Source organism: Python bivittatus, unplaced genomic scaffold (assembly GCF_059951505.1).
Source record: "Python bivittatus isolate LINGU-HERP-01145 unplaced genomic scaffold, Pbiv_v1 ctg000700_np1212, whole genome shotgun sequence".
Taxonomy (NCBI): Eukaryota; Metazoa; Chordata; class Lepidosauria; order Squamata; family Pythonidae; genus Python; species Python bivittatus.
Window position 1 is genome coordinate 29,754,665 of NW_028277098.1, and position 11,871 is coordinate 29,766,535.

At 38.6% G+C, this 11,871-nt stretch overlaps 1 protein-coding gene across 2 annotated transcripts in view; it reads left to right on the top strand.

Annotated features, from left to right (window-relative positions):
• The window catches only part of TTLL7 (tubulin tyrosine ligase like 7), a 74,875-nt gene extending 64,900 nt beyond the window's left edge, over positions 1–9,975 (top strand). For both annotated transcript variants that reach the window (XM_088153698.1, XM_088153697.1), the window contains exon 22: positions 7,639–9,975. In XM_088153698.1, coding sequence (XP_088009824.1) covers positions 7,639–7,753 — 115 coding nt within the window. In that variant the 3' untranslated portion in view covers positions 7,754–9,975. The remainder of the gene's footprint in view (positions 1–7,638) is intronic.
• Positions 9,976–11,871: the final 1,896 nt, after the last annotated feature.

Below are 11,871 nucleotides of genomic sequence, written 5' to 3' on the forward strand. Positions count from 1 at the left end.
GCTACTTACAAGAAATCAAAAGAATTTCCCCCAAAGCATGTAACTAGCATTGCTGGAAATGATTCTAGGCTAGATGGAACATTATTTTAATTCAACAGACCTTTCAAAAAAGAGCAAAAATAAGGATAGGCATTAATTTCTTAGAAATGTAAATCCAGCCAGTGTCATCACCACTGCCTATGGGATTTACTTATTGTGGAACCACAGTGATCAGGATGTGGCACATCTTAGATGTAGCTACGATGTAGAAATATCTCATTGCTCTGAAATTGTCTTACTTCATTCTGAAATAATTCTATTTGTGGCGAAAGCCTGGGATACGTTCCCAAAATTCAACATGTTAGTGATCCTCCCTGCTTATTCCATTATGTTGGAACATGTATATGACAAAAATTGAAATAATTTCCAGAAGGTAGCCTCTGCATGAAGTTTTTTTGTTTTTTGTTTTAAATACGATAATAGTGTAATATTTAAGGTGGCAACCTTGGATTGGGGAAATCCAGGTTCAAGTCTCCATCTGGCTAAGAATTTCGGGACAGGCATTTTTTATTAGCTCTTTAGTTATACAGGCCTATGGTGGAGGAGGTGGCAGTTAAAAAGAAGGGAGATTCCATGTTAACCAATTTAAGCTTCTAGGAGAAGAATGGGATATAAATGTAATGTAATACAGATATGCAAAAAGTTTTGAGTCCAACTCTTTTGTGCCCAAATCATTTCAAAAATCTCTGAAATCACCTGTTTAGTATACTGGGGTGGGCTTTCAGCCTGGTTAATGTTCAAAAGGGCATTTTAAATTCAACACAGTTCAGATTCAGAATGTTTCTCATATCTTTTTAATGTAATAATACTAATGCCCAAATAATCATGCAGTAGCCTTTTTCAGAAAAAAAGCTAACTTCAGCCATTTTGACAACTTCAAGAAAGAGAATTCCTGGCAGGCGTCTCTAGGGCTGAGAACTCCATGATGTTGCAGAAAATTTGCAGCAAATCTACTCTTTCTAAAGATCTACTCCTGGCTTCTTTTTTCATAATGGATCTTTCTTGGAATGCTCCAGTCCTTAATTTCCAGGTCTGAAGTGTTTACTTTCTTTCCCACAATTAACCATTGGTCATTTGGTCATCAGCATTTCTTTTGGAAATAATTGAAATGTACATTCTCCAATTCTAGGATCATATGAAATTGCCATCAGAATGCTCCTTTTTTTCCTGAAGAAAGTACATAGTCTTCTTGATGCCCTTGTCAAACCTGCTTTTCAAATGAGATAAGGGAAGGTTCAAATCCTTTGAATTCTTTTTTCTGTCTCCTTTTCCATACATAACATAGTTCCACAGAAAATTGCCACCTCAGTTTGAGTAATTTGAAATAATCAGAACCAGATTTTGATGGGGAAACATCTCAAAGATGAACCAAACTGCTGAGAAGCATCATCATTCAGGTCCAGCATCTTCAGTTAAGAAGACCTCAGTAGCAAGGCTGGAAAAAGTCCTTGCCTGAGAAGCTGGAGAGCTGCTATAAGGTAGGGTTGTAGTCCAGCATATCTGGAAGGCATCATTTATTTATTTGTTAGATTTATAGATCTACTTTTTCTGTAGGAGTTTGTGGTAGTTACATGGACTCTCCCTTCATTTTGTCCTCACAACAGCAATCTTAGTGAGGTAGGCTGGGTTGAGAGAGAATGACTGGCCCAGTGCCATCCAGTGAGTTTCCATGGCTGAGAGTAGACTTGAACCTGGGTCTTTCCAGTCCTCATTTGATGCCTTAATGACAGTACCACACTGGCTTTCACACCATACTGACTGGCCATGTTAGATAAAGTTGGGTTAGCAGGGTCAATATATAAAGTGCCTTCACATCTTGAATTTTGAAACAAAGACTCTTGAAACATGTGGCTCGGTGAGAAGCTGTAGAGCATTTGAAGCTGAGGAGGAAAATGCTGCTCTTTATTTTACAGATAGTCCTCACTTAGTGACTGCAGTTGGAACTGTCACTAAGTGATGTGGTTGTTAAGTGAAGCATCACATGACTGTGCAGGACTTATGTTAAGCTGTTAAGCAAATCATCCACAGTCATTAAGTACAACAGCACGTGACCACGACTTGCAACTTACTGCCGGCTTCTCCGTTGACTTTGCTTGTTGGAAGCCAACTGTGAAGTTTGCAGATGGTGATCATGAAACCGCAGGCCACTGCAATGGTCATAAGTTTGAGAACCGGTCATAAAGCTACTTTTTCAGTGCTGTTGTAACTTTGAATGGTCACTAAACAGGACAGTCGTTAATCGAGGACTACCTGTAATTCTAATTTTTAATCGGGGTCTTTCCCATTTGCTAGCAAGAGTTGGTGAAAGTGAAAACTTTTCTCAGATGTGTGCAAAGATGTAGTTAATGCATCATAGCAGTGCTCAAAGCATTGCCTTTTGAAAAAAATAGCATAGACCTGTTCTGTGCAGTGCAGCTGTTGTCTTTTTGTATTTTATTCTCCTGCCTTGCCTAAACTGAAAATATTTAATAAAGTAGACTTCAAACCCTTTCCTGAGGAAGTCCCCTCCAACTTTTCTTGTTGGGTACATGTTTTCTAGGACAGCCCTTTTTTCCCCTACTCCTTAATTAATTCAATTGAAATCAATGCTTACTTATTTACAGGACTTATATGGCCTGTCTCATACAATGACTCTAGGCAGCTCACAACAATCCATAAAACATAGTTAGAAACATACCCTTCCCTCCAGGTGCCAGACCAAACATCCTCACAGCTCAACCCCCCATCCTAGCCCAATGCTTGGGGGAAGAGCCAGGTCTTCAGAGACATCTGGAAGGCTAAAAGGGTAGGGATCCCTCTGATCTCCAGTGGGAGGCTGTCCCAAAGGATGGGTGGTCACCGAGAAGGCACGCCTCGGAGGTACCATCAGATGGCAACATTTGGGAGAGGATCTGGAGTGCACCTACACTATCTAACCTGGCCTTGTGCCATGTAGAGCTTTAAAGGTGATAACCAGCACCTTGAATTGCTCCCAGAAAGCAACTGGAAGCCAGTGCAGCTCATGCAGCAGTGGTGTTACTCGGGTGAGCCACAGGGCACCCAAAACTGCATGTGCCGCTGCATTCTGGACTGTTGCAGCTTCTGGATGGTCTTCAAGAGCAGCTCCATGTAGAGTACATTGTAGTAATCCAAACAGGAGGTGACTAAGGCATGGGTGACTGTGAGTAAGGCTTCCCGTTGGGTTTACTGCAATGCATTTTACACACTAGCAAAGGCAAACTTAATTTTGTAAGTGACTGTATATTTAGAAGAGATCGGTAGCTGTAGTTTCTGGACAGAACCTGTATGGTAATGCATTATACATATTTAGTAAATGCTTCTTTAGAGGAGCAGAACTTATACAGAATAGTGTCCTTATGGAATTACTCTGTATGGAAGTTCAATCTGTGATTGAGCCAGTGATTTTTTTATTTTAAAAGTGCTGAGATGGAGATTATATCTAGCACTCTTGGTTTGTTAATTTAGGAGCATGAAGACTTGAAGGAGGCATTTTTAATTCCTTTGTTAACCACCACCTTTGATTTCTGTAGGTTGCATATATTTGCTTAGTAGGATTTGCTGAAAGCAGAGTACTTTTTTCCAAAGAAATGAACTCTAGAATTGTTTGAAGCAATAGGTGTTGATGTCTAGTTCTTTGATATCATTGTCTTAGTAGGTACTCATAGCCACTGGTGTCATGTAATTTAAAGCCAAATGTAAAAAGTATTTGGTAGGGCAGAGAGTTGCTCCAACAAAACAAAACATCCATGGCTAATCCTTGTTCAGTGATGAACTAATGTTAATTAACTTTGACTAAAGATCATTCTTGCTTTTCATGATTTACATTACAGAGAGTAATTTGAATAACTTGTAACTTGAAAGCTTGTGTATTCACATTGAGTTAAATCACACTTACACAGTTCAGCTAACCACTGTCTGTTGGCAAAATGTCCAGGAATATCTCTTCTTCATTTCTGAGTGATAAAATGCCGTAGTAAAGACTAGATCACTAAGAAATGTCTCTAAAATACTCCACTCCACTCCTTCTCCATCTCTTCCTTTGCCCTTCACAAAAAGCTCCTTTTCCCACTTTTTTGTAAAATTTATTTCCCTCCCCCGAACTTTCAAAACCTGTAATTAATGCGTCCTTTCTACTGGCTGTGGACATATTTAATGATCTTTGCATGCAGCCTTAGGCATGAACTCTGCCATTTTACACACTTCATTGGATTTGGTCTGGGAGGAAGGAAACCTGAAATACAGTCATCATTCCACTAAAGCAGGTCTTTGTTTGCAGTTCGTTCACGGGAAGCCTTTCATAACAACAACCTGACTTTAGCATATGCTCTCATGGCATTTAATCATTGTGACTCTTACAGCGTGGTGCTCAGAATTCATCATCTAATGATGTAACATTTTCTAAACAGTGTGCTCTATTATGTGCACTAGTTCTAGCATAATGCATTACTCGTAACGTAGCTTCCACTTAGGGTAGATGTTATTTTTATGCATTTTTAGAGCATTTATCTAATATCTGCAAGTAATTATAGTACGTTAGTAATGGGAAATAAATTAAAGGGTGATTATTAGACAATTTATGATAAATTATTGTTTGTAGGTTTTTTATTCAAGTTCTACTTCTGCTGGTATTGCCTGCGATTTAAGCAAATAAATCAGAGAGTCATTGATGAATGGCGAATTAGCAATTTGCTAAAATCATGATAATGAGATGGTGGTTATATCACAACTTCATTAAATAACAGCGTGGTTTAGTCTAATATAGCAAAATTTGGTATTGATATTTCTGGGTCAGGGCTTGTGCAGGCAATAATATATTAACAGAGCAACTCAAACAATTTACTCTTTAATTCTATGTCCTCCTTCACCCTGACCCTGTCATAATTTTGGCTAAGCAGTATAAAGGCCCCATAGAACATGCTTGTCTTTTTAAAGCAAAATATAAGGAACAATAGAATGGCAGCTCTTGAGGTAGAAAGGCTTTTACTTCTTAAGAGGCTCATGTTCCACTTGCTTTTAAGTCTTAAAGTTCTGTGGGCATGTGATGGGTGAGGAAGAGAAGTGGTATGCTGTGATCCACACGTTTCCAGTATGTGTGTATATAAATGGTAATACCACATTGTATGTATGAAGTATGATAATAGTGTGCTAGCATAAAAAAAAGTTTTCCACGGAAACCATAATTTCTGGCCTGAGCACCGGGGAGAAACATGAATTCCAGATAATATCCTTAGGGTTCATTTAAATGCCATTGAATGAATTTAGGGTTGAATGCCATTGAAATGAATTAAATGAATTCATTTAAAAACAGCTAGAATTGCACTTCCAAAGACTATTTCTTTATCAACTTCTAATGTTGAAACTACCCAATTTGAGAAGCATTTCCGGAATAGAGAATTTTTGTAAAAGGGTAACATCATCTACTGAGTAAACCTTCATATTTGCAGCATTGTGAAGAATCTTCCTTGGCAATTCCCACAGAAGAGTAGAGAGTGGCTTGGGCATGGGTTGGCCTAGCCAATGGGTAGATTCACTGGTGTGAATTTGGCCAATTTTAAAAAAGTGGCAAATGACATTATTACCAAAGGAATGTATAGGACTTAGGTTGTTCTGTACGCAACTGAAAGATATACCTGTTGGAAAGAACAATGTGTACAATCTTCTTAGGCCTGTATCTGTTTGAAAGCAGTGCAGAGAAATGTCCAGGGGAGTCCTGTTATACATTAAGCAAGTTAATATGGCAGGAAGTAAAGTTACGTGAATCCCTCTGTCTCTGTCTTCTGCCCCATAACAGGCTAATCCTCAAAGTATAAAGAGTTTTCTGAAATATAATTTTCTTCCCTTTCGGTATTTTTAAGTAACGTAGAGATGTATTGAAGCATGTTTGTTATAGCACTGTATACCAAAGTATATGCTTACAAAGACTTAAGCTGAAATCATAAAATTGGCAATCAGTACTTTAAAGCTCAAATGTAGATTTTTGAAATATAAAGTAAACTTCACATTCAAATAAATGTAATGTAAAAGTTCTGTCCATTGCATCGTTGCTGAAAATATTTGCTTCCGCTTTACTCTTCAATGATTTTCTCATCAAATACAAGAAGTGCAGAATTTGGGGCACATCCCATAGAGAGCTAGGCATGTCAGAATCCAATTGAAATCAATGGCATTTTAACATTTAACTGTATTGTTCTATATCATTGACTGAGGGCTATTTCACATGCTAATTCTCCTAGGAAACATTGAGGAGGATGGCCAGATTTGTACATAATGATAAACCTAGCTTATTAAACTACAATTTGAGCAAGCAGCATGCCAGCTGATGTTGCTTCAATTCTTCCTTGCCTCAGGAATGGCTAAAAACAGTTGCATTCTATTTCTTTTCAACTGGTGTGCATCAGAATAACATAGAAACATGATGAATTTCTGCATATTACTTTTGATTAATGTATAGTGTTCATCACCTATTCATGAATAAGAGCATCAGAATTGCTTCCATTTTGAGATAGGAAACGCTAAGAACTGTAGTAATGAAAATGTAAGCCCTAAAATAAGCTTGCTTAAGAAAACCCTTAAAGTGTCCCATGAATTCACAGACAATCTTGTCCCCACTCATTTTGTATCATTATTGCACCCCTGTGTACCCTGCCCCCCCCCCCCCCAGTATTAATTGTGTCTGATAGTCATCAAAAGATTGTCAACCCTTGAGGTAGAACTTCCATTATCCTTAATCACTGGCCACATTGACTGGGGTTGATAAGAGCTGAAGACCATCAGTATCTGGATGGTCACAAGTTTCACAACCTAATGTAGACACTCTGAAGTGTATATCTCTAGTTCGCAATCTTCTTCTCATACAGAAAGGCTTATTGAAGTTTGTGTGGGGTGATGGTGGCATTTTGTTCATTGTTTTAGTGTGTGTGTGTGTGTGTATGTGTGTGTGTGTATAAAATATTTTGGGACATGAAGATATATATGTTTTAATGAATATATTCTGCAAAATAAACCAATACCCAAAATATAGCTAAACGTGAAGAATACCAAATCTTGAAATGTGAAAAACAGAGCAAAAATATGGTGTATTTCTCATATACATTCAAAGTTTCATTAAGTATCAGTTTCTTTGTGCAACATCACAAATAAGCATTTGTCCTGCTGGTTGTGTTTGAAAAGTGTGAATGGAACACAACTTCACAATGGAGGCAAAAGCCTGTATTGCAGGGACTGTGAGATCAGAATTTGGATGGGATAGAAAAATTATGGTAGGAAAGTTTGAATCATCTTTTTATAAATGCTACCTTGATGATTTTCTGAGTAGGATATAACCAGCTTGCCAATCATATTGTTACAATGCACGTTCTGAAAATTTTAACATACTGCCCTAAAACCTGCTAGCTTTTCTTTGGATCAGTAAAATAATACCTTTTTTATGGCAAGATAATAAAATTATTGTTATACTGACGCTTGGTTGGGTGGTCATATAATGGTGGAATCACCCAAATGTCTGTTCACTTTTCCTTATAGATTATTTATTTATGAATGCTTGTTTAGCTGAAGTGATCTGTTGAATTCTTATGCCTTTGTCTCTAAATGCTCTTCTAGGTATTTACTACCAGGACCGTTGCAATTCATCATGAAACCCTCCACTGGTTTTGGGTGTAGTTCATCTGGAATGACTCGCTCGGTTTTGTTTACATCTAGCTACGACCACTCATGAAACTAAAGAGAATGTTATATGAATGGGCAATTTATTTTTTCTTCTCAATTACCAATGTGTGATGGAACTGAACATAGATATTGTTATATATTTATTACCGTATATAAAATGTAGCTCAAAAATCTGCTGTAAACATATAACCTTTCTCACAATATAATAAACCTTATTAAATTGTTTACAGAGGTACATGAATGTCCACATTTGCTAGATGACTAAAAAATACTTTGTACTAAAAATGATACTTTTGCTGCAGAGGCACAGAGGGCGCAATCCTGTACTGAAGATCTCTCAGCTGAGGGGCTTTAGACTTTAGTGGAAGCCCTGCTATCTGGTGAAATACCAGTTACGTTGCCATCTTAACTCATGTGCTAGTAGAACTCTCTGCAGGCAGAGATGTTCTCTCAGTGAAGATATCTTTACAGAAAGGCTAGAGCATAGCAGAGATGTGAGTTGAACAGAGGAGAGCCAGCCTTTTCATATCCCGTACTACTACGATCTGTGGCCATGTTCCCACAGAAGGTGCAGTTTTACCTTAGGTCCAGATCTGGTATATTTTCTCTCCCACTGAGCTTAGTGGGAGAGGGGAAACCATGAGCGCATCAGTCATCCTGCCTACATTACCAAGATGTGGGACAAACTGTGGCTCAGCACCCAACTATAGCAAATCATCACCATATATAAAGCCGCAATCAGTATATTATCCACCACCCTGATGAAAGTATGCATAGCATGGGGGCTATATTTGGTCTCATAGTGCACACATTTCAGGGGCCATAAAACTGAACTTTGGGAACAGGAGGAAAGGAGCATTATGCAGAAGCAGCACTTTATGAAATACTCATAGAGCAGATTGCTAAGCCTAGAACCCTAATTGGCATTTTGCTTTGAGGCATTAGACAAAAACTGTCAACTATAAACTTTGTTTCTGTGACTGGGGGATGGCAGGACAGAGTGCCGCACTCAAGAAGTGAGGGAAGAAGAAACACAAAGTCTAGGTGCTCTGGTTGATTCTCCCCATTCATCCAAGGCAAAACGGGCCAGGATGCCTATGGCATGAACAGGAAGGGCTGATTAGCCACCAGCTTACTCAAAGCAGGAGTTAGTACATGATTGCCGACAGTCCCTCCCTGGGATGTTTCAAAGCCCCGGAGCAACACAGTTAATGGGAATCCTGCACCGATAGCCAAGAGAATGGGGGACATAGCCACAGAGAAGCCAGTGTCTCCAAAAAACCCACAGACCCCAAACAAGGAATTTAGAGTGAGGGGAAAGGATTAGAAAATGGTTGTCTATGTGGCCGGACTATTTTGAATGTCCTAATCCTAATCTATACTTGTCCACTTTGTGGTTCAGCAGACAGGGGCTGTTCTACTGGTCTCATAGCCACAGGATTCCATTCTCAGCCTTATCTGAGTATAGGATTGCCTTGCCCAACAGAACTGACCTTGCAGGTCCTGTGACCATTTTAAATTATTTTAGAGGCACAATGTCTTTAGATTTGAAATACTTATGTAAAGCCTACTGTTTTCTGTTTTTCGTTTTCCTTCTTCTCTTGTAGGGAGCAATGTGCCATTAGGATAGATGATAAGGCTTAGGGGAATAAAGATAGTAAACTCCTAAGTATGTTATTTCTGTTTCACAGTTAAAGACACATGTATAAATGACAACGCCTAATGTACCTTTGGGCATATTTTTAACATGAAGAGAAGGATAAGAAATGTGCAATTTTTATTTTTCAGTAAGGGCATGCTGAGACCTCTTAGTTTAAGTGAAGTCAATCCTCTGGGTAAATTATTCAAGACCATCCGTTCTGATCCATAGCTTCTAGCTGGAGCGTTGTAATATTATTATTAATAATAATAAAAAACACAGGCAGCAAACATTCATGTTGGCTCTTCTATTCATGTCTTTGTGTGTATGTGTGTGTGTGAGAGAGAGAGAGAGTGAGAGAGTGTTGAGCTGCTTGCTTTCTTCAAGGAGATATTTAGTTTCCAAGAATATGTACTTTCTTTCCACCACGGGATTGACAGTGCAGATACCTTTTAAAACCCTTAGGATGCTACCATATCCTTTTCAAATATTATATAATACACTTGTGTAATGAGATACACTTCTGAGTGTTGCAGTGAATCCTGGGGACCATGAACAATATTCTGTGGATTTTAATAGGAAGCATTTGATTTTCAGGAGGGAGGGAAAAACTGTGCCACTGCCAAAGTAACTGTTATGCTACCAAATAAATGTGCTTTTATTTATTAAAACAACCTAGCCTGCTTTTCTTTAAAGGCATTCTCAAAAGGGCAAATCCAAAGCAGTAAGAGGAATAGAGAGAGCCCCAGTGGCCTCCTACACTCTATCAATGTGGGATCTCATCTCCTCTCAAGTACAGAAGTGAGATGCTGGTGTGAGGATTGATCAATAGCACAACGAAGGCAGAAGGTTCCATCAGGCACTTGCCTGAACATGTGAAAACTTGAAAATGAGTAGATAAGAAGGGCAGCTATATAATTTGCCTGGAGGGCATGGAGGTCAAAATGAGTAGGATCAGATGAGCATATGCACGCAGTCCTCGATTCAATTGAAAGCCCTTCCATATTTAGTTAAAGGCAGTGTAGTCTATGAAAATGCAGCTTAATCAGCCACATTTCCTTCTCCCTGTCTTTTTTCCTTGGGTTTAAATGTCCTTCCAGGTGAAGAGCTTTTGGAAACATGAAAAGTTATGCCCTTCTTAGCCAACCTTCATTGTCTGAATAAAGGCAGCTCCTCAATAAGAATTTTGAGCCCCCCCCCACCTGGTCAATATGACTGCTTTTGCTTTGTATCTAAATGATTTTCAGATATACATGGCCATAAAGTAGAAAAGCAGAATTTACTCTATTCTGTCCTGTTAGAATTCTAAAAAAAGAAAGGAAAGCTCTTTTGACGTGAATTCAATGTAGCACATTCAAAAAAATAGGCAAAGGCTGAAAAACTAAGCAAAGTGAAAATTAAATGCACAATTCAACATTTTGCCCAGCCAAATGCCATGTCTAAGAGGTTTGGAAAAAGAATAAAAAAGATTTTAGCAGATGAAATAGCACATTCCCATTCAAACACACATATACAATATTGTCACAATTGAAGTCAAACGTTTCCTAACAACTATAGACATTTGGAATCTTACAAGTATGCTCAGCAGTTTTGGCATCAAATGGGATTTTTGAAAGGAAGAAAGAGCTACAGTTTAAAAAATAAACTTATTAATTTTAGAATGGTTGTAAAGTTAAACTTGTATAAAGTCCTCTGTACGGCTAAGTAGACACTACTCTGGATATTTTTAATTGGTTTTCTTCCTTATTAATAGACTAATATTTTCAGATAAGAGAAACTGTTTCTAAGAAGCATTGGGGTTTACAGCTGGGTTTCAGTGGCAAATAAGGAAGAGGCCTTGGGGTAGGGCTACCAGATCTGGGCTGCAAAAAAAAAGAGAAAAGAAACCACTAGATAGCAGCAGAGAAAATGAGCTTCTTGTAGCCTGTTACTTCCTTTTGGTGGCCATTAGATTCTGACAGCCTGGATCTGTGTCCCTATTCTGTGGGTTGCTTCAAAATGTATAGGGAGACACAGTTGTCATTTTGTTAGCATTCATCACTGTTTTCCCACTAACAGTTGTTGAGAAGACACCCTTGAAACAACTACTCCCAGCACTGAGAATTGGGGCAATACTGGTGTGAGAAAGAGTCACAACTTGACCTTCTAATATGGGACCCCCACATCTCTAAGGTAATGGCTGGGAAGACTCCATAACTGGATTTCTTTTTCTTCTTGCCAAGCAAACATTGGAAGACTCCCTACGGTGAAGCATCACACAACATGTACAACAATTGTCCTCTCTGCCTGTTCTAGGTTATTGCTGAGTCTGGGACTGAAGGTTTGGTTAAGGCCACTTTGTTTCCAGGCCCCTCAGGCTTCCCTTTCAATACCGGAATGCAAATAATCAGAATATGCTTGAAATGTCAGCCTCGTATGTAATTAACACATACTCTGACAGGCTCTTGTATGTGATAGATTTAGAGAGAGAGAGAGAGAGAATGCTTATTTCAATTATTCAGTTATGCATAACGTAATAAAACACAGTT